The sequence below is a fragment of the Rhinatrema bivittatum genome, chromosome 1 (genome assembly GCF_901001135.1).
Source record: "Rhinatrema bivittatum chromosome 1, aRhiBiv1.1, whole genome shotgun sequence".
Taxonomy (NCBI): Eukaryota; Metazoa; Chordata; class Amphibia; order Gymnophiona; family Rhinatrematidae; genus Rhinatrema; species Rhinatrema bivittatum.
The window spans coordinates 609,905,832-609,929,589 of NC_042615.1; the positions used below are offsets into that span (position 1 = coordinate 609,905,832).

Below are 23,758 nucleotides of genomic sequence, written 5' to 3' on the forward strand. Positions count from 1 at the left end.
AAAGGGGGCATGCAAATCTCTCTCATGCATATTCATTAGGGATATCCTGAAAACCAGACTGGTTTGTGGCCCTCGAGGACCGGAACTGCCCACCCCTGATCTAGAGTGTGAAGATTCTGTTCTGCTGTACTGGAATGAGGTTTTGGAAAAAATGTTAGAAGTACAATGAATTGGTTTAAATGGAATTGAGTCACAATCTTTGTTCACTTAGTGTGAATTCTTAACAACTCTGTTCTTGAAAATTTTAGGGAAAGGCTCTTGGATTACTAAAACTTGATGTTCACTCACTGTGTGTTGATGTTATTGCTACCAAGATTACTACTAAAATGATTTAGCATAAGACTATATTCATGTAAGCAGTAATATTTCACAATTGTTTATTTAACGTTTTTTATAGACCGTCATTCGTTGGGAACATCACATTGGTTTACATGGAACCAAAATGCAGCGTAAAGAGCTTTACAAAAAACTGAGTTCAAACCAGGATAAGAGCAGAAGCAATATAAAACAGTAAGCATATAATACAGTAATATAGAAATGGCAAAAGGAACTTACTATATCCTTAATCAGAGCTTGACTATCTGGCATCCAACTTAAAAATGTAAGTCAGACTCTGACCATCATATTTTGAGATTCAGAAGTGGAACGCCAACAACTTGTACATAAAACGTTTCACAACATTGACAATGGAGCTCTCACAAAACATATATAACAAAGTCTGAATGTTTGTCAACTGAAAGCTTTATAAACGCTATGTTTGTAATATGCTCAGAACTATTTCGTTAGGAAGCTACAGAATATACGAATGGATAAATATAGCAACTGTACTTGGGCCACATTTTACCTGGGCCACATTGTACTCAAATGTATTTACTCTTTCCTGTAGTTAATGATTGTATTTATTTACTCTGTTCTCACTCATTCTTTATTTAATGATTGTATCTATTCATCATAACCAGCTACACAATCCCACTCTAGGGAGAAGAGTTGAAACTTAGCTAGGTAAGAGACTGAGGCTTGTGCGCTGGCGACTGCATGGGTACATGTGCACATACTCAGAAAAACATTAGCTCTTTTTGAGTACTGGAGAGCACATTCTGCATTGGTGCTGTCAGATGACATCATCCACTTGTGTGGCTGATTTGTTCTACTGTCCATGGAGAACACCCTTTAAAGGTAAGCAATTTTGTTATATTAATGTTTGATATTCTGCAATTTTGTAACTGCCTCAACAAGTGTTAACAAAATATATTTAACACATTATGAGATCACAAAACATATGACCTGCCTCCACATCACTCTAATAACTTATCCTCAAGCTCGCACCTTCTTCAAAAACAAGTTCATACAAAATAATCTCCTGAATTTGACCCAATGAGTTACATTAAGCAGATTAATGTAACATAGCATAGACATAGAATGTCTTAGATCAACCGCATAGCAAGAAAAAAAAGTTTGATCAAAAGCCAACAACCGAGAATGTACCTAGTCCTGTCACTTATTCACACCCAAAGATTAGTACTTTAATTTGAATCCACATATCCATTTTGGTAATGCATTTAAGTGGCAGTATGAGTATCTGTATTTTTGCTCTTATGTATATAAAATCTAAGGGCCTGGTTCACTTAGCCTTTTCTCCCATTCTGTGTCTTTGGGAAACATGCTTAGTAAATGAGACCCTAAGTGAGGTAATGAGAAATATAAGGCCATTGCAGAAAGACTAAGGAATTCTTTGCCTCCGTGTTTACTAATGAGGATGTTGGGGAGATACCAGTTCCGGAGATGGTTTTCAGGGGTGATGAGTCAGACAAACTGAACGAAATCACTATGAACCTGGAAGATGTAGTAGGCCAGATTGACAAACTAAAGAGTAGCAAACTGGACCGGATGGGTATGCATCCTAGGGTTCTGAAGGAACTCAAAAATGAAATTTCTGATCTATTAGTTAAAATTTGTAACCTATCATTAAAATCATCCATTGTACCTGAAGACTGGAGGGTGGCCAATGTAACCCCAATATTTCAAAAATGCTCCAGAGGTGATCCGGGTAACTATAGACCAGTGAGCCTGACTTCAGTGCTGGGAAAAATAGTGGAAACTATTCTCAAGATCAAAATCTTAGAGCATATAGAAAGACATGATTTAATAGGACACAGTCAACATGGATTTACCCAAGGGAAGTCTTGCCTAACAAATCTGCTTCATTTTTTTGAAGGGGGTTAATAAACATTTGGATAAAGGTGAACCGGTAGATATAGTGTATTTGGATTTTCAGAAGGCATTTGCCAAAGTCCCTCATGAGAGGCTTCTACGAAAACTAAAAAGTCATGGGATAGGAGGCGATGTCCTTTCGTGGATTACAAACTGGTTAAAAGACAGGAAACAGAGTAGGATTAAATGGTCAATTTTCTCAGCGGAAAATGGTAAACAGTGGAGTGCCTCAGGGATCTGTACTTGGACCGGTGCTTTTCAATATATATATATATAAATGATCTGGAAAGGAATAAGACGAGTGAGGTTATCAAATTTGTGGATGATACAAAATTATTCAGAGGAGTTAAATCACAAGCAGACTGTGATACATTACAGGAGGACCTTGCAAGACTGGAAGACTGGGCATCCAAATGGCAGATGAAATTTAATGTCGACAAGTGCAAGGTGTTGCATATAGGGAAAAATAACCCTTGCTGTAGTTACACGATGTTAGGTTCCATATTAGGAGCTACCACCCAGGAAAAAGATCTAGGCATAGTGAATAATACTTTAAAATCGTCGTCTCAGTGTGCTGCAGCAGTCAAAAAAGCAAATAGAATGTTAAGAATTATTAGGAAGGGAATGGTTAATAGAACGGAAAATGTCATAATGCCTCTGTATCGCTCCATGGTGAGACCGCACCTTGAATACTGTGTACAATTCTGGTCGCCACATCTCAAAAAAGATATAGTTGCGATGGAGAAGGTACAGAGAAGGGCAACCAAAATGATAAAGGGGGTGGAACAGCTCCCCTATGAGGAAAGGCTGAAGAGGTTAGGGCTGTTCAGCTTGGAGAAGAGACGGCTGAGGGGGGATATGATAGAGGTCTTTAAGATCATGAGAGGTCTTGAATGAGTAGATGTGACTCTTATTTACACTTTCAAATAATAGAAGGACTAGGAGGCATTCCATGAAGTTAGCAAGTAGCACATTTAAAACTAATCAGAGAAAATTCTTTTTCACTCAATGCACAATAAAGCTCGGAATTTGTTGCCAGAGGATGTGGTTAGTGCAGTTAGTATAGCTGGGTTCAAAAAAGGTTTGGATAAGTTCTTGGAGGAGAAGTCCATTAATGGCTATTAATCAATTTTACTTAGGGAATAGCCACTGCTATTAATTGCATCAGTAGAATGGGATCTTCTTAGTGTTTGGGTAAATTCCTGGTTTTTGTGGCCTGGTTTTGGCCTCTGTTGGAAATGGGATGCTGGGCTTGATGGACCCTTTGTCTGACCCAGCATGGCAATTTCTTATGTTCTTATCTGCTTCCTTCAAGTCCATACAGAAATGGGGAACATAACGGGAATTTCAGCTTACCTATATCCATTCATGTTATGTTAGTACTCCATACCAGTTTAGATATATTTCACCCTGATATATGGAATCTGGTTTTTCTCTTGTTTTCAAGCTGTCATCAAGGAGACTATTTCTCCTTAGTATTTTTTTTCTTTGTAGTTCCAAAGATTATGGAAGTACTCTTCTGGAAGGAAATGGTAGTGAGTTGCTGGTCCAGCAAGTGCTTCCAATTCTCACAACCATAACAAATATGATCCTCATGTCTAGACTGGAGTGAAAAATGAATTTAACAGAAATCGACAAAGGTAAGCCAAAATTCTCACTTCTGTTCACATACTCAATATCAATAGGATTGCTCTCTTATGAAAAACTGAGGTTTGATGGCACAGTTAGGAAAGACGAATAGATTTTTATGTGAGCAACAACTAGGTAGACAAATACTTTGAGGAATAAATCATTTAAGTTATTATGCACAATTTATACAAATTAAATGTTCTATTTACCGAAATTTCAGGATTGGATAGTTCACACAAGAGTTTTTTGGCATCGATAACAGCTTGATATAGTCTCAGATATTGACCATCACTTGCCACAAAGCAAGCACTTGGAGAATTGCAGTAAGCACCTGGAAAGCATCAATTAATAGCTCAAGTTATGTAATACAAAAGCAATGTTTTTGTTTTGTTAAATATATAGTATTCCCAAAAAAAACCCAGTAATCAGACCAGATTTTAACACTTTATGCCAGGTTTCTTCTATTGTAAAAGAAGAAGATAGACTCAGAAGTAACTTTAGAAAACATTTCTTCAAGGTTAGGGAGGTAGATACATGAAATGGTCTCTCAGTGGAGATGTTGGAGGTAAGAGAAATGTATGCATGGAGCACAACCACTGGTAACCAAGAAATGAAGGTAAACCAGAGATTAACTAGTATGAAGAAAAAAATGTTTGTAGACTCAATTGTCTTGCAGTCCTAATCTATCAGTCTCCATTTCTGTGTTACTAAACTTCCATCATATGAACAAGCAAAACTGAGAACTGTTTTCAAAGAATATTTCAAATTATTTCATCGAACATGCTATTTTGCCAATAAACGCAGTTGCTTACCTGTAACAGGTATTCTCCTAGGACAGCAGGATGTTAGTCCTCACATGTGGGTGACATCATCCGATGGAGCCCAGCACGGAAAACCTTTGTCAAAGTTTCTAGAAGCTTTGACTAGAACACTGAGCATGCTGCTATCTGCACATCCACGCAAGGTCCACCTTCAGTCTCGTAACAGAGAAAAAAACCGAGTGAAAAATAAAACAAATCAGAACAAGAACCCAACTTCGCAGGGTGGCAGGCGGGATTCCTGTGGACTAACATCCTGCTGTCCTAAAAGAACACCTGTTACAGGTAAGCTACTGCACTTTCTCCTAGGACAATCAGGATGGTAGACCTCACATGTGGGTGAATACCAAGCTCCAGGCTGTGTCCGTGAATAGGAGAGACCAACAGATGCCAAACAAGGTGCCAATGGGCACAACACAACTGCGGCTCTGCTAGTTGGGAGGAGACCGTCTGGCATCAACCAAGGGCACTAGGCTGGAAAAGTTGGGTTCAGGTGTGGAAGATATTGCGCAGGACGGATTGACCAAATACACTGCCCTGCCACCCATCTTTGTCTAAGCAGTAGTGAGCTGCAAACGTGAGAAGAGAACTCCTCGTTGCAGCCCAACAAATTTCGATGACAGGAACTGCTCGCAGATGAGCTACCAACGTAGCCATTACCCGCACAGAATGAGCCTTGATGTGGCCAGACAGCTGAAGGCCTAACTTGAGTATAGCAGAAAGCGATACAATCTGCTAGTCAGTTGGACAAGGTCTGTTTACCCACCGCCATGCCCAGCCTATTTGGATCAAAGGACACAAAGAGCTGAATGAACTGATGCCCGGCTGTGCATTCTAAATAGAAGGCCAAGGCCCTCTTGCAGTCCAGTGAATGAAGGGCCCATTCCCCGAGTAGGAATGAGGCCTGGGGGAAAAGGTGGGCAGAACAATGGACTGACTGATGTGGAAATCAGTCACTACTTTAGGCAGGAATTTAGGGTGCGTGTGCAAGACCACATGATCATGAAAGAATATCGTGTATGGCAGGTACGTGACCAAGGCCTGAAGCTCACTTACTCTAAGGGCCGAAGTAATCGCAATTAAGAAAATGACTTTCCAGGTGAGGAACTTCAGATCGCAGTGGCTCGAAGGGAGGACGCATGAGCTGTGCCAAGATAACGTTAAGGTCACAGGACACAGTAGGGGGCTGAAGAGGGGGCTTCAACTGAAGTAAGCCCCTCATAAAACGACCCACCAAGGGTTATTCTGAGAAGGGAGTGCCATCAATGCCTCGATGGTATGCCCCAACCATGCTGAGCTGGACGTTAACTGAGCTGGTTTGGAGCCCAGTCTCTGAAAGGTGCCACAAGTAGTCCAATAGTCTGGGGAGGGAACATGTGAATGGATCTAGAGCACGTCCCTCACACCAGATGGAGAATAGTCTCCACTTCAAACCATAGGACTTCCTGGTAGAAGGCTTCCTAGAGACCACCAGGACCTGGGAGACACTGGCCGAAAGATTCAAGGGCTGGAGAATTATGCTCTCAACATCCATGCATTGAGGGCCAGTGCCCAGAGTTTCGGGAGGCGCAGGGTGCCCTGGTTCTGACTTATCAGATCGGGTGCAGTCCCCAGCCAAATGGGGTCCCTGATCGACAGATCCCGAAGGAGAAGGAACCAGACCTGTTGGGGCCAGTAAGGCACCACGAGGATAATGATTCCTCCATCTTGTTGAAGTTTCAGCAGGGTCTTCAAGAGGAACAGGAGAGGAGAATATATGTACAGCAGACCTTTCCCCAGTGGAGGGAGAAGGCATCACAGGCCACATGTCCGCCCCCTGGCAACAGGGAGAAGAAACCGTTCAACTTGTGGTTGTATGGGGAGGCGAAGAGATCCACATCTGGGGTATCCCACTGATGGAAGATCCTGGCCACTACCCCTGGATTGAGGAACCACTTGTGCGGCTGAAAGGAGCAGCTCAGCCAATCCGCTAACACATTCAGCATCCCTGGTAAGTATGTTGCTCAGAGCAACATCCCCTGCGACAGAGCCCAGGAACACACCTGCACCGCCTCGCAACAGAGGAAGAACGATCCCGTGCCTCCCTGCTTGTTGATATACCACATTGCTACCTGGTTGTCCATTCTAATCAGGACTTCCTTGTGGGACAACTAGTCCCTGAACAGCCACAGAGCATAGGGAATGAAATAAAAAGCTCATGTCGCCCGAAGCTCCAGGAAGTTTGGCAGCGGGCTTTGTGGGCAGTCCAGAGATCTTGTGTGTGTGGAGGCCTTCCGCGTGAGCTCCCTAGCCCTGAGGAGACGCATCGGTTGTGAGTAGCACTTGAGGTGGTGCAGCCAGGATCTTCTGCCTGGATTGTCTGCTGTAGGTTGGAGATGTTCTCTCACCAGGCCAGAGACGTCCTCAAAGGCTCAGTGATAGACTCCAGGTCCTGGGAGGCCTGTTGCCACTGAGCCCGCAGGGTCCACTGCGCGCTGCGCATGCACAGGTGGGCGAGAGGGGTAACATGGACCCAGGCCGCCATGTGGTCTAACAAGCAGAGCAGAAAGCGGGCAGTCACATGCCGGCTGCTGCGCATAAAGTTTGCCAGCGAGAGGAGAGCAAGGACCTGGTCACCAGGCAAAAACTCTTTGGCCTACAATGTGTACAGCATGGCCCCCATAAAGTCCATCTGAGAAGACGGGCAGTGTTGAGATTTGGGGAAGTTGATCACAAACCCCAAAGACTGCAGCATTCACACTGTTAGAGCTAGAGCACTGAGGGCCCCTGGGTGAGAGTTGCTCTTGAACAGCCAGTCTTCTAGTTATGGGAAGACGTGTACTGCACCAACACCAATAAATATTTGGTGAAGACTCAAGGGGCAGAAGCCAGCCCAAAAAGCAACACCTTATACTGATAGTGAGCCTTCCCCACCATGAAACGGAGGTATTTCCTGTGGCTGGGAAAGATTGCTATGTGAGCGTAAGCCTCCTTGAGATTGAGGGAGCAGAGCCAGTCTCCTCTTCTGAGGAGCGGTATCAGCGTACCCAGAGAGACCATCTTGAACTTTTCTTTTAAGAGAAAACTGTTCAACACCCTGAGGTTGAGACTGGGGCGCAAGCTCCCCGCTTTTCTTCAGTATAAGATAAATACCTCAAACAGAACCATCAGCCCTGCTGAGGGTGAGGAGCGGGCTCTACCGCTCCTGCCACTAGAAAGGCAGAGAGTTCTGTCCTAAGTATAGCCTGCTGGACAGATGGACCCCATGACAGACATGAGGGAAGAGGTATCTGGGAGCTGTTTGAAGTTAAGCCAGTACCCCTGATGGACTATAGTAAGGACCCATCGGTCCAAGGTGATTTCTTCCCTGCGATGGGTAAAGCTGAGGAGTCTGCTTCCCACTGGGGGATCTGGTATCAGGTGTATAGTCAGCTGACTCATGCTCCCTCGCTGCCAGTCAAAATCCCAGAGCCGGAGCTTGCAGGGGTGCTGGCTGAGGCCTGGGTTCACGCTGCTGACGAGGGCAGCCCCTAGAGCTAATGTGCAGCATGCAAGCTCGGGAGGCCGGAGGATAATATTTCCTCTGCCTGTAAAAGGTCTTCCTGGAACTGGGCCTGAAAGATTTCCTAGCAGAGGAAGAGTCGGAGGCGCTAGCGGAGAGCTGCTGAAGGGTGTCATGGTGCTCCAACTGGGCTACCACATCCTGAATCTTATCCCCAAAGAGACTGTCACCAGTGCAAGGGAAGTCAGCTAGCTTTTCCTGCACCTCTGGATGGAGGTCAAAAGCCCCGAGGCAGGCCATTCTACAGGTGCCAATGCCCACAGCGACTACACAGGCCGCAGTTTCAAAGACATCGTAGGTGGACCACACTTCGTGCTTGCCAGCCTCCAAATCTTGCAGGACAATAGCCAAAAGCATCTCCTGCTGCTGCTGGATCTCTATGAGATCCTGGACCCGCTTCCACAGATTCCGGTTGTACTAAGTCATGTACAACTGGTAGGAGGCAATATGGGCAATGAGCATTTCGCCCTCGAAGACTTTGCGGCCCAAGGCATCGAGCTCGCGTCCCGGAGGCGACAAGGCATGGGTATGGCAGCTTATGGCTTTTTTTGTGAACTCCACAACCACTGACTGGTAGGGAAGGTGCCACTTCTCAAAGTCCACGGCTTGCTGCAACAAATAAGTGGCATCCACCTTCCTACTGATGGCGGAGATGGAGATCGGGTGCTCCCACATTCAAAGGAGAAGGTCCTTGAAGATGTCGTGGATGGGAACAGCCACGATATCCTTAGGAGCATCGACAAACTGGAGTACCTCCAACTTCCGTAAGCAGTTGGAAGGGGATAGCCTCAAGCCATGGCCCTGACAAATCCCGCGAATGACAGATCCTCTGGAGGGGACCAACATTATTCCTCAGGTGGGGAAGGCTCGAAGAGGGGGGGTCATCTGCATTTTCGGAGGAAGACACTGTGGAATCGTCCCCCCAGGGATCACAAGGTTCCTCCTTCTTACCAGGGCTAGTGCAGCGTGGCGAGGCCCTGTGGGTAATAACAGCCCTGGGCTCAGATGGCTTTGGAGGCCTTGAGGGCACCGCAGGAGGCCAGAAGGGTTCGGTAAGGGATCAGAGGTCTTGGGAAGTGGCACTGGCCGCGTCTTCCTCCTCTGAGGACATGATGATAGGGATTGCTCCAGAGGGGGACATCGGTGGCCACCAGGGAACCGAAGGTCCTTCAGGCACCAGTTGAGTCGGTAGGGTGCCTAAGAGGATGTCTGGATGCTCAAGCAGAGGTGCTAGGATAGACAGTGGGAGCTCCAGCAGTGGCATGGGAACCGGTGGCATGGGCGGCTCGACACTCTGAAGAGCTCTGAGCACCATGGTCCGCACCCTGAAGTCCAACTCCTCTTGAAAGTCCGGAGAAGCCAGGATTGAAGGAGGGGGGATGAGGCGTCACAGGCTTTTCCTCGGATCTCCGAGGCAGCACGGTGCCCAGCACAGATATCAGGAGGGAACACCTGGGACTCCCGGGGATGTTGGATGGGGCCACCGATGGCCAGGGTCATTTCAATGGTGATTAAGTCGTCACCGGCACTGCACCGGAACCGGAGCAGTGTGCCAACGGCAACTGGTGGCTTGTGGGGATCTCCCATGGTGCTCAGCCCATTCTTTCCCTAGCACAGAGGCAGCAGAGGATCCCAACATCCAGGACACCAGTGATATCATGGAGGATCGGTCACCATCCCTGCGATCCTTCGAAGAGGCAGAGAGGAGTAGCGAGAGGGAGCATATCTAGGGGTTCCCCCTCAACCCCTTGGCATCGATGACTCTGAAGCGAATGTGGATGGAGTGGACTTTGCGGAGCCAAAAGGTTTGTCCATCTTATCCAGGCATGCACGACGCCCTTTGGGGTCATCTGGTCACACAGCCGACACCCACAGATGTTGTTCAAGGCCCCCAGGTAGAGGATACAAACCTCATGTGGATCCATGATGGACATGGTCCGTGGGCACTGGGGGCACAGACAAAAGCCAGATGCCATAAAAACTATCTGATATGCAGTCGATGACCGGTGGTCACAGAGACGCAAGGTTACTGGAATCGACCGCAAAGTGATAAAACAGCAACTGTAACCTACCACGCAGAGGAGGCACTGACCGCGAAGGGGGGCCCGACGATGGAACCAGGAAAGAACACTTAACTTTTATCAAAAAACAAGAAAAGTTGGAGCTCCATGAACCATGAAGCAACTGCACCGCGGAAAAGAAGAGACTGAAGGGGACCTCACGTGGACGCGCGGATAGCAGCAAGCTGGGCATGCTTAGTGTTCTGGTCAAAGCTTCTAGAAACTTTGACAACCATTTTTCATGCTGGGTTCCATCGAATGATGTCACCCACATGTGAAGTCTACCATCCTGCTTGTCCTAGGAGAATCATACCACAGCAACTAATACCTCGAACATCAAAATGTAAACATTTCCTGAAAAACGTCATCCTGACAATTTATAAATCTTAAGGGCTTAATTTTTGTTCATTTGTCAAGTTTTGAAAGTGATTAAAGTGGTTTTAGCAGACCACCACCATAATTCAGAACTCTCACGAGAGCCATTTTAAATTAAAGCATGTCATCTATAACAATATATGAATTAATATTAAGAAAGTTTCAAACATCTTTAGTAGCATAGTGAATGACAGCTGATAAAGGACTGGCTTGCAGAATATCTACAATGAAGATTTGCATTCGCAGTTAATATTCATACTTTGTTTACCATGGAACTAAGACCTGTCTGTTGCTCTTAAGGACCAAAGTTATGTTATCAGTATGCGAAAAAAAATGGCAGGGAAAATACAGTTTAAACACCACACACACATACTTACTCACACATATATACATGTACACATATATATGAGCTGAAATCTGTGGGAAAACAGATGTGGAGGCATTCTTAAAGAAGTTGAAAGCTGCCTTTTTTGCAGAGGCATTTTATGTATTTATTTTTTATGTACTGTTATTGTTGAAAATTTTGTGGATATTTAAATATTTGTAATCTGCCCTGAATACAAGGTAGAAATGGTGGGCTACAAAAAATGTAAAATATATATCCTCATACATATAACTTCTAAAGAGCGGTTTTCAAATATTCTTCCTGGTGCAATTACTGGGCTCACAGTAATTATTACAAAATTCTATTATTCACTTAAGCAAATTTGCTTACCTGTAATTAGGTTTTCTCTGAAGACAGAGAAATCAATCACATTAATGGGCAAGATCATCAATGACAGTCACAGAACACATTTTTAGAATTTTAATAATCCAAAGTTCAAGTGCACATCACAGTTTCTGCTGTCACACAGCATGCCTCAGCCATTTATAAAACTAATAAGTTCTATTACAGCAGGGTAAGGAAGAGGTGGGCGTGACTGATCATTCTAGTCTTTAGAAAATACTTGCTACAGGTAAGGAACTTTGCTTTCTCTGAAGACATGAATCAGCAATCACACTGATGGGGGTGGCATTGACAGGCAGGAAGGGAGAGGTTCTGTCTGCTGCCTCATCTAGCCTTCCCTGTTGCCTGAGCTCAATATTTCAGCCAATGCTGAGGAGACCAATAAGTCCCAGCATCTTAGGCCCAGCTCCCTGTGTCAATACTGGATCTGGCAACTTAAGCTGCCTCCACCTTCAAGAAATTTTACACTAAAGGTCTATTTGGCTCTTGTTTATTGAACGAGGTTTTTTGAGCTAGAGTGGGGTGATGTTGATATTTATTGGATAGACTAGTAAGGATATTTTTAGAACATTTGATTGTACTAACATATTGCAGTTTTAAAATTAATGGTATTTTTAATATATTATATTGATACTGTTAGTCACTTAACAGTATTGTATACTGGAGAAGGAAGTTATAAATGTAAACTGAAATGAAACCCACTGTCCAATTAGTAAGAGTTCTCATTTACACAGCAATCCTAGGTTTGTTGAGGCAAAAGGAAACAAAACAAAAAGCTGGGTGTACTTTACAAGGTCTTTAGTCTATTCCAAATAACAGATGACAGCTATCTTACAATTCAAAGTGTGTATGGCTTGATCTTCCTTGACATGCGACCTTGATCAAAATGTTAGTGGAAACATGTTTTCCAATCAGTGCCATCAATGACATCACTTATTAGTGTGATAGGTGATTCATCATATCTTCAGACAATACATATCACCACACTTTAATAAAAATAAAATTGCTAGTGAAAAGAATTGCTGAAAATACACTTACATAAATGAATAACTTTAACTCACCTAGACAGTAGCTGGGTATAAGCGTAGGTAGCCAAGCAACATTTGAAAATGCTGAAACATGAAGAGAATTAATCCGTGCAAGTTCAGAAACTCCACCAGAAAAGGACAAAGGCCCCACCGGATCAACCCTCCATAGAATCAGCTCACTATACACTGCATTGGGATCCTGGGATGTCTCTGTTGCAGTGACTCTGCTAGGTCGTCTCAAAACAGAGTTCCTAGGAGCTGCCTCATATGTTCCATTTATGCTACCAACATCTGGAGTTCTTAAAGCATTATGGTGTGATGTTGTAAGTAGCAATGGTAGTACTGAATGACAAGCCAGATCATTCAGATGGAAACGATGGCCACAGTATCTCGATTTATGAGATATGTTGAGTACAGTGGAAAAGCCAGATTCCTCCGCAAAACTAACCAACCATTGATTCAAAGACCCATCAGCATGCTTAGAAATCATTAGAACAGTTGGTGTAAATATACTCAGCTTTAAACTGTTGGATGATTTACTATGGCCTGAAGAGATGAGCATTGATGTGGAACGTGCCAGGCTGGGGGGCTTTTGTTTTCCTTGCTGAATAGCCAAATCTACATTTTTGGTGCAGGCATACATCACAACACTTTTACAAAGGGAGTTCGCATCACCAGTGGGAAATGCTACTGGAATTCTGGAGACAAAAGATACCTACATAAAAAATATACATGACAGATTAGCATGACTGAGGCTATTTCACTAGGATACTACAGGTTATATTTGTATCTTACAGTTTAAACAAACAAAAAGAACTAGTACAGTACCTGAACCTGACGAAACATGCCAGGCTGATATTCATCCAGCCAATCCACATGCCATACTAGCAATGAGCCATCCATAGGATGAATACTGAAAAGCATGTCTGCACTTTTATTCCATTCAGCCAGTAAAACTTCAATTTCATGATCAATGATCGTTAAACTTGAACTGGCAACGACTTTTTCACTGTTAAACTCCTTTCCCTCTGAAGCTCCTTTCTGATCACCCCCTCCACTGTCATCAACTTCTGGTAGAAGAAAAATGTATGGAAACATTTAACAGCAACTAGTTTATTCTGAGACTTGTCTATAAGCCAAAACAATATACATTTAACAAATGTTTTTACACACAAAAACTTAAGCAGCAAACCCAGTAAACTCATCTCTTGATCCCAAGTATGGAAGCTTAAAGAAACAAAAGAAACAGTATGTTAAATTCTTATCTGCTTTAGGAGTAGCAGTTATTTTAATTTTTCAAAATCTTCTTTTGACCAAAGAGAAACATTTAAACAAAATATAAACCATCTCAGTTTCCAGCTGCATGAAACAAACCCATAGCACTGCTTAGTGTTGGAAACAGCTAAGAAAAATAGCACTGGTAAAACTGTTTGGGTGCCATAATTGATACAGAAGGTTTGAACACTACTTTGCTTCTCATATCCTGCTACATCTCTTTGATCAATTCAATCTTGTCTGTTTTGTGAAGAGGTTCTCATGCTTCATTTCAAAATGGCATCAATTATATATTATCGATACTTTAATGACACAAAGCACAAACAGCACAGACTTTTTTTTTAAAGAAGGAATTTAAACTCATCCATCTTAGAAGGCTAGAATGGACATCTAACTTTGCTTTCTATGAGCTGACATTTTATCAAATGTAAATACCCTTCAACTTAAAAAAAAACCAAAAAAAAACCAACAAGTCAAATGTAGTGCTCTACAGATAAAAGCAGAAAATCAGATCTTAAAATATCCTGTAAAAACCAGTAGTACTGAAGTGCTGGCATATCAATACATGCACTGGAAGAAAAAGCTGGGGTCTGTCCCTACAGGAAACATTTCAATAAAAAAAAATTGGGAAGGGAGGAAGACACATTGGCATCAGTGGAAGCAGGTTCCCCCCAGGTTACAGTATGATTGGTTAAAAGCAGATTAAGATGGAGTTCAGTGTAAGTGCCAGGGAAAATCATCTTACATGCTCCCTTTGTACATGTGACATGGACTGCTGAACCCTGTCCTAACAAACTCAAAGATAATGGCACATACCTGCCACATACCATGCAGTAAGCTATGCAAACATTTTACAGGACCTCAGTTACCCACATAGCAAAGGGATTCAACATATATAGGAACCTTCATTTTCATTTTTTATTGTTCTTTACTTTTCCAGGAATTTATCAGAGATTATTATGACAAGAACATCAACAGGAGAAAATCAGTTTAAAAAAAAAGGAGAAATAACTACTTACCTGATAATTTCCTTTTCAATAATGAAGATAGGTGGATCCACAACAGTGGGTTATGCACCTCTACCAGCAGATGGAGACAGAGCAAAGTTGACTGCATGGAATATATACCCCTGCACAAATATCAGCCTGCCAATATTCTCTGCAAAAGCCAACTGTGGACAAACTAAACAAATGATTAACAACCACTCCAACACTCAACTAAAAGGAAACCACTGAGCTCAGACAAGGAGTGTAACACTAGTCTAGGGACTAGATTGACATTTACCAGTAATCCCTGGAACACATAGCTGCGCAGTCTGCTTCTTATTTTCTGGTAACAGAGGAATATGAGACTCACCCCACTTATTGGCCATTATTTTTCCAACACACTCCCAAACAAAAGTGATCCTTTAAAGGGCAATTTCGTAAGATTAGACTTCTAATTGCATTGGCTGACCAATTCCTGAGTCATAGCTGATGCCTGGCCACTATTACCGAAGCTGGCTGAAGTGTGGACCAGATTGCAGCCAGCATCTGTGGAAAAGGTGGCCTCCAGTTCCATCACTGCTCTGGAATTCACACCAGATCCATCAACTTCCTGAGAGAAAAGTAAACAAGAGTGAGCTACCAAGGAGCAACAAGAAGCTATCTGCAAATTCAATGCCATTGCTTCAAAGGCCTATTTAATGATGGCCTCAATTCTTCTCTCTTGTGCATCCTTCAGTGCCGCTCCACCTTCTATGGGGATAGTTGTCTGCTTGGTGACAGCATACACTTGCGGAAAGTGCAATTGCTCTCTCGCAGCCGGATCCAGGAAGTACAGCCTTCCCAAGACTCGTCCCCTTTTAAAATTAGCTTCCGGGGTGCCCCATTCAAAATCAATTCTTGAATATCCTCAATAATCTTTATGCAAAGAAATCAAAATGAGATCTTTCTTTAGCTCAGACATGTGATCAGCCCCCCGGTACCCCCAGCATCTTCAATATCTGGGAAATCAGAGCAACATAATTCTATACGGCTCCAGCCCCAGAGGAATTTCCCTATCCTCCAGGGAGTAAGGATAGGCTTCATCATCCGTGCCATCCGGGTCCCTATTGGTGTGATCCGCAGCAGGTCTAGACATACTCGGACGCTTACCCGCAGCACCAGGTATGCGGGAATCTGCAGCCTGTGATACTGATCAGTTGTTTGGTCAGGGCCACTGACTGCACCCCTTGAAAAAATTCCACCCAAGAAAAGGCAGAGGGGTCCATGCCAGAACCAAGGGGCATGTGTCCTGCACCCACTGAATTACCTTCCCCCACTGACAAACCAGTTAGGGGAGTCCCAAATTCAGGCAAAACCTCTGGCAGCTCTTTTTTGCATTCCCGCATCATGCTGGGAAGGACCAGCCTTAGCAAAATCAGACAGACAATTCTCCCTGAGCTTCCAAACAGTGCTGACTTAAGTTAGAGGGGATGTCAAGCTGAGATGCCCGAATATGGCAAGCAGCACAAAGGGAAAGGCGCTTAAGCTTCTTTGCTGTCGGCGCCATCTAGATGTCAGTACGCTCCAACAGGCATCTGAGAACTGTGTCTCCAGCTGTGCTTGCAAACATAGGTGCTCAAAAAAAAAATATGCGGTCAAAAATTAGGCGCCCAATACGCTATTCAAGTAGATGCACAATGGAGCACCCACCTGAGCGTTCACCATCCGCATGCAAACTTGAACACCTGCCTAGGCACCCTTAAGCGTACCACTATGCGTCCACCTAGGCGCCCCTATGCACACAACTGAGTGCCCAGCTAGGCGCACAACTAGACGGACAGCTGGGCGCGTAAGCACGAATTGACGAACCTGAAGAGGGCAGCCTTCTGTGTAGAGAAAAAGTGAGCTAACCCTGCCTCAGCCTACCACATGGTGAACAATCCAAGCCTGAGAGCGTGGCCTAGTCCAGAAAGCTGCTCCACCTGCCAAACTGCCTGAGTCCCCAAGCTCCCCAGGAGCAAGAACAGACATAGGATTGGTGCGTTGAGCACAGAGAGGAAAGGAATCCCTACAATGAACTCCCCCTTCTCTCTTTTTTTTTTTTTTAAAGTTACTCTTTACCTGCGCTCAGCCCATCTCGGCCAAGTACAGAGTCAGTCTCCAGCTGCAGGGGGAGAGGGCATAAACCTTCACCTGCTTGCCTTTCAGCTGTTTTTTTTATTTTTTTTTTGCTTTGTTTGTTTTTTTTAATAGCTGTCCATGCCAGCAGAAACCAGCTATTGGACCAAGGCACTCAGAGGGAGGGAGCCAAAGAAATCACCTCAGGAAACTCGACTGAGGGAAGGACCAAAAGGCATCACAGGAGAGCGGGGCAATAAACTTTTCTCCTTCTACAAAACTCGTTTAATGCAATATGCACCGTTTACTGGCGAGCTGATGTCAGCTTTGCTCATTCATAACAAATAGATTATACGTCAGTTTCTCTTGAAATTACTTCTAATAGTAAGATAGTCGGTACCGAATTCAAACTATACAATATTCATACAAGTGATTTATTGACCCTCATAACATCCCGCGGTCTCTTTGGGCATCTCTGCTCTTTGTCAAGCCGCAATTGGGATCATCTTTAATCATAGGTCATAGATTCACTTCTGTGTAAAACACTTTTTGTTCAGCCGATTTTTCTTAGTTTTCATTTAAATAAAATATTCCTTGAATGAATTAGCTCAAGAATACTTCCCTTTCGGGGATGAACGGAGCAGTCCATGGAGGGTGCTACCCTTCCAACAAGATCAGAGTGCAGTTCGACGTGCACGTTTCGCGTCCAATGCTGCTTCAGGAACTCCTCTGACTGCGTATTATTTCCGCATTTGCAAGCCAAAGTATCTTCGGTTACGCATTAATTTAACATCGCGAACGTATACACTGCATCGTCGCAATACTGGAGGTATCTCCTACTCCTACTTAAATTAAAGCGTAACAGAAGATACTTTGACTTGCAAATGCGGAAATAATACACAGAGGAGTTCCTGAAGCAGCATTGGACGCGAAACGTGCACGTCGAACTGCACTCTGATCTTGTTGGAAGGGTAGCGCCCTCCATGGACTGTGCTCCGTTCATCCCCGAAAGGGAAGTATTCTTGAGCTAATTCATTCAAGGAATATTTTATTTAAATGAAAACTAAGAAAAACTGGCAAAACAAAAAAACAAAAAGTGTTTTACACACAAGTGAATCTATGACCTATGATTAAAGATGATCCCAACTGTGGCTTGACAAAGAGCAGAGATACCCAAAGAGATCGCGGGATGTTATGAGGGTCAATAAATCACTTGTATGAATATTGTATAGTTTGAATTCGGTACCAACTATCTTACTATTAGAAGTAATTTCAAGAGAAACTGACGTATAATCTATTATTTGTTGTGATCTTCGTTGGTTCAGAAATAAGTTTGGAGTCTTTCTTATAATAGCTTTGCTCATTCTCCATCTGCTGGTAGACGTGCATAGTCCAGTGGTGCGGATCCACCTATCTGAATGCTAAGAAACCTCATTTTTCTTGGTAAATAGAGTTTATTTTGGTGGACAGAAGCTAAGAATTAAACATTAAGCAAATTATCCCACCTACCCATTCAGCAGCATCCCCAGTTTCTGCATAGCATGTCCCTCTCTCCCCGCCACCACCTGCTGATAATCTTCTCCCCCCCCCCCCCCCCATTGCAACAACATTTATTCTTAATGGTGGTGGCTCCAGGCTTCTCTTCCCCTCGGTAGCATGCTTATCGATGCTCCTATGGCTCTGCAGTACTGCACTTCTGCTTTTGTACAGGGGCAGGGAGCCTGCCAGAAAGTGCTTCTGTTGGACAGGACCTGCTTCAAATGCAGTCACAGCATCAAACTGGGGGCACTTTGGCTGTTTAGGAGATGAAGGGGTGGGACTTTAAGCATAGCATGAGCGGCACTGGAGGGTTATCACATTCATTGATGGGGGTTGGGATTTGAAACAGCATGTGCTTTGGCCCAAACTGGTTACTACCAATGGCTGGAGTCCTTGAGAAGCTGCATCTGCAGCTAAGAATCAACTTTTAAATCAGCCTAAACATTTTTTTAATTCAACAAGTATAGTGTCATCTTATTCTGCAAACACATCAGTACTGCTCTTCATATCAACATTATAATATAATCTATGATTTATTCCAATGACAAGCAACAGATTTTGCTCTGATTTTCTTAATTTGTTTTAATCTGACAGAGAATGTGAGATCCAAAAAGTTAGTCAAGGAATGTTCTCTTAATCCAATAAAGTTTTACTTTCTAAAACTTTTTGCATTTACATGTATGAATGCTTTGTGTAAAAACCATCCAAGAGAAAGCAAGTTTGCTTACTGTGTTTTGTGTAAATAGCAGGGTGAATTAGCTATTACATGTGGGTGAGGTCATCCATTGGCACCAAACTAACAACTCTCCATAACAGTACAGCTTTGAGCTCTAAGAGCATGTGGGAATTCCAGCATGGGCGTTGCCTCGTGGACCTCCTCAGTCTATACCAGAGCCAAGTCTAGCTATGTAGTGGGCATTCCATGGCTAATTCATCCTATCTCCAGAAAACACAGTTTATGGTGAACAAACTTGCTTTTTGGGTTGATAAGCTGGGCTGAATTAGCCATTACATGTGAGGAGTCCCAAGCTCAAAGGTGTAACGGAGCATTAACTTACTAAACAGCCTGGGCCTCACCTTGGAGAATGGACTACAGGGAGAAAGCTTACACAAAACTGCTTGTCCAAATCTACTGTCAGTCTCTGAGATAATGTACAACAGCAATGGGACATGAATGTATGAACAGAAGACCAAGGTGCAACTTTGCAGATATCCTTAATGGGCATTTCACAATGATGAGCGACAGAAGAGGCCATGGCTCTCACTTGAGCTTTAACTAAGTCTGCAAACTGTAATTCTGCTAAGGTGTAGAGTGATGAATGAACTCTAATTAGAAAAAGTACACTTGGCGACTGCTACTCCCAGGCGGTTAGGGCTGAAGGAACAAAAAAGCAGATTGGTTTGATGATGTGACAGTTTGTCTCTTGTAATTTGCCAAGATCTATTTGCAGTACAAGGTATGGAGGGCTCTCATACCTTCCTGAGCATTTGGCCTTGTAAAGAATGTAGGCAGTAAGATGGATTAACTGATATGGAAAGCTGAGACTACATTTGGTAGAAACTTTGAATGCTCTCCAAGAACTATTCTGTTTTAAGGAACTGCAGATATGGAGGATAGCAGATGACAACCAGGAGTTCACCAACTCTTCCAGCAAAGATAACAGTCATCAGGAAAATCAACTTCCAAATCAAAAACTTTAGAGAATCTGATTCCAAAAGCTCAAAGAGAGGTTTCATCAGCTGAGAGATAGCTACATTGAAGTTCAACAGCACTGGAAGCTTTAGAATGGGGGGTTTTACTTGCCATAGGCTTTTCATAAAACAAGAGATGAAGGGATGAGCTGAGATCAGTTTGCTGTCCAATTAAGTATGGTAGGCAGCTCTGGCACTGAATTGTACTCGTACAGAAGCAGCAGCAAAACCTGAGTTTAATAGGTGGAGCAGATACTACAATACATACCAAGGCTCACAGGAAAAGGAATCAAAACCATTCTGCTAGCACCATCCAGAATATCTATTCCATTTGAAGTCATATTTCCTTTGAGTCAATGGCTTTCTGGACAAGACTAATGTATCTACAATTTATGTAGATATGGAGATCTGCCATATTGAGGGTTTAACATCCAGGCTGCTAGGTTGAGGGCCAAGAGATTGGGATGATAAAGTGTCATGTTCCTGAATTAACAGAGCAGGATCTTCTCCCAGATATATGGGAGGATTACCGGTAAGTTGCACAAGACATGCATACCATGCTTGTCTGGGCCATGCTGGAGCAATAAGGATCAGCAGAACTTGATCTTGAAGAACTTTCTTGACCATTTTGGCGATGAGTGGTATTGGTGGAAAAGAATGCATGAGGTCTGTCCCCAAACGAGGAGCAAAGTATCCTGAGTTAGTCAGATTGCTTGGAAGAACTGAACATAATTGATTTAGTTTGCTGTTTTCCTATGAAACAAACAGGTCCACAAATGGCTGACCCCAAAATCTGAATATTTTGTCTGCTACAGATTGTTGTAGAGACCATTTGTGGGGAAAAAATATTACGCTGAGCTGATCTGCCAGTGTGTTGGAGGTTCCTGAGAGATAGGCAGCTTGTAAGATGACCTGTTTTCTCTGTCCAATTCTAGATCTTGGCACAGGGGCCCATGATCCTGTTCCTTCTTGCCTGTTGACATATAACATGGCCACTTGGTTGTCAGTCTGAATCATGATCCTCTTGCCCCAAAGAAGGTTCGTGAACACAAGGAGCACATTTCTCATCACTGTTAGTTCCAGCAGGTTGATTTGATATTGACTTTCCTCGGGAGACCAAGTGTCCTAGGTCAGAAAGGATCCATTATCAGCATTGTTTGTCAGAAGGTGAAGTAGTTGTAGCCACCTCAACTCTTGAGCCATTTCTCAGGAAATCTGGACTACACTGGAAAGCAACTGGGTTAGTTAAATCCATTGAGAATCTAGACGTCACTAAAGCATTCTAATATGTAGGCAGGGGGTACTACATTACAGGGAACATAGGAACATAAGTCTTGTTGGGGGGGGGGGGGGGAATTGAGCTGTAAAGAACAAAGAAAATAGGACAGTGCATGTACAATCCAGATCTGTTTTAGGGAGTATAAAAGAAAAGTGAGTGCAACATACAAGGGAACAGATGAACGAGACCCTAAACCTATCTGAACCACAAGGCTGTGTCCTCAGGAGAGAGAGAGAGAGAGAGAGAGAGAGAGAGAGATATTTTGAGTTTGTGTCTTACCCTCATCAGGAATCACCAGAGCTGCCATATAGGAACAAAATGGGTCTGGATAGGAGACTGGAGCTTACCTGATCGCTTGCAGAGCAATCACCGAAGACAACCCTGTAAATACCCTCTGCCCTGTTTCTCTCTCTCTCTTTTGGGCCATTTCGCTTCTCAAAATATTACCTTTGCATATATTGCATTTATTATAACCATTGCTTTTACCAGAATACTTATGTATTCTTCATATATTCAGTACTCTGTGTGTAAATTAGTAAAATTAAAGTCCAGCATATATATTTCCTTTCTTTTGGGCCTAATTTTTATATACGATATTTTTCGCTCCATAAGACACCTAGGATTCAGAGCTTTCAACTGGTTTAAGTCCTTCCTAGAGAACAGAACATACAAAGTTAAGATAAACAACAAGGAATCTCACCCCATCCAAGCCAAGATGGGGGTACCACAAGGATCATCACTCTCCCCCACCCTCTTCAACATTTACCTTCTCCCACTCTGTCATCTACTTACTAACCTCAAGCTCACCCATTTCTTATACGCGGATGACATACAAATTCTCATCCCTATCACGGAGACCATACACAAAACCATGGACTACTGGAAAAAATGCCTCTCATCCATCAACGATCTTCTAACCAGCCTCAACCTGGTTCTAAACACCAACAAAACGGAAATACTCATAATAGCACCGGATCAATCTGCCCCGCCAACATCCAGCAACTCTCCAGACACCTCAGGATATGCCACCGCACCTCAAGTCAGAGATCTGGGAGTACTACTAGACAACAGACTCAGCCTCAATAAATTCATAAATAACACTACAAAAGAATGCTTCTTTAAATTACAAGTGCTAAAGAAACTAAAGCCCCTTCTACTCTATAGGGATTTCCGCACAGTACTCCAAGCCATCATTCTCCCTAAACTAGATTACTGCAATTCACTTCTGCAGGGCCTTCCTGCATACACCACCAAACCACTCCAGATGGTACTGAATGCCACTGCAAGGATACTTACAAACGCCAAAAAAAGGGACCATATCACCCCGATCCTCCAGCATCTCCATTGGCTGCCCATCAAATACAGGATTCAGTTCAAAACCTGCATGATGATTCATAAGGCCCTACATAACATCTCTCCACTCAACTTAACCTTCCAGCTTCAACTACACTCCTCTAAAAAACCAACCAGAAGGGCATACCAGAACAGAATGATCACCCAACCTGCAAAATCTACCCTGAGGAAACGTGCTCTATCTACAGCGGGCCCGTCTCTCTGGAACTCCCTACCACCGGACCTCCGCCTTGAGCCGTGCCATACTACTTTTAAAGTGAAACTCAAGACTTGGCTCTTCCGTCAAGCTTTCCCAGAGAGCTAAAAGCAAGAAGAACAACAACAACCATCCTTGCCTTACAGCAATAATCTAATGTTTATATTACTGCAGTTATATGTTTCCAAGTTGTGTTCTAAGTTGATCTTAGTTGTTCTAAATTGATCTTAGTTGTTTTTCCCAATAGATTGTACTTTATTATATATTATCCGTTCATTATTTCGATATGTTCCATGTAAACCGCCTCCCCGGCGATAGTTATCTCTGTTAAATGTGAACCGGAGTGATATGTATTGTATACAGGAACTTCCGGTATATAAAAACCAAAATAAAAAAATAAATTAAAAAAAAAAAAAAAAAGAAAGTGTGCTCTGTTCCCGGGCATCTGTGAGACTTATGGAGCAAATTAGTGTAGGGCATAAAATGGTTTTTTTTGTCCCCAATCCCCATTCCAACCATTTAAATTTAATTAACTACAACCCCCTCCTGCCCCCCCCCCCCCCCCCAGGACTTGCCAAAAGTCCCTGGTGGTCCAGCGGGGCTCCGGAGCCATCTCCTGCACTTGGGCCGTCAGCTGCCATTATTCAAAATGGCACAGATAGCCTTTGCCCCTACTATATCACAGGGGCTACCGGTGCCATTGGTCGACCCCTGTCACATGGTAGGAGCACAAGATGGCGTCGGCCGTCCATTGCTCCTACCATGTGACAGTATTGGGGAGAAGTAAACTATTGGGGTATATTATTTAGTGTTTGTGTTTTTAATCGTCAGTAAGGCAGCTAATAAGCAGAAGTTAGTTTGAGAAGCGAAGAAGTTGCACCAAGAGCCAAAGTTTCTTGGCATAAAGCCAAGAAACCCTTCCTTCTCATCTCGGTAGCTTTAGTCAAATCAG

At 43.5% G+C, this 23,758-nt stretch overlaps 1 protein-coding gene across 3 annotated transcripts in view; it reads right to left on the bottom strand.

The window, feature by feature from the left end:
• DMXL1 (Dmx like 1) overlaps positions 1 to 23,758 on the bottom strand; it is a 692,618-nt gene that overhangs the window by 398,086 nt on the left and 270,774 nt on the right. For all 3 annotated transcript variants that reach the window (XM_029570948.1, XM_029570967.1, XM_029570958.1), the window contains exons 11-13: positions 13,218 to 13,459; positions 12,423 to 13,104; positions 4,050 to 4,171 (exon numbers count right to left, since the gene is read on the bottom strand). In XM_029570948.1, coding sequence (XP_029426808.1) covers positions 4,050 to 4,171; positions 12,423 to 13,104; positions 13,218 to 13,459 — 1,046 coding nt within the window. The remainder of the gene's footprint in view (positions 1 to 4,049; positions 4,172 to 12,422; positions 13,105 to 13,217; positions 13,460 to 23,758) is intronic.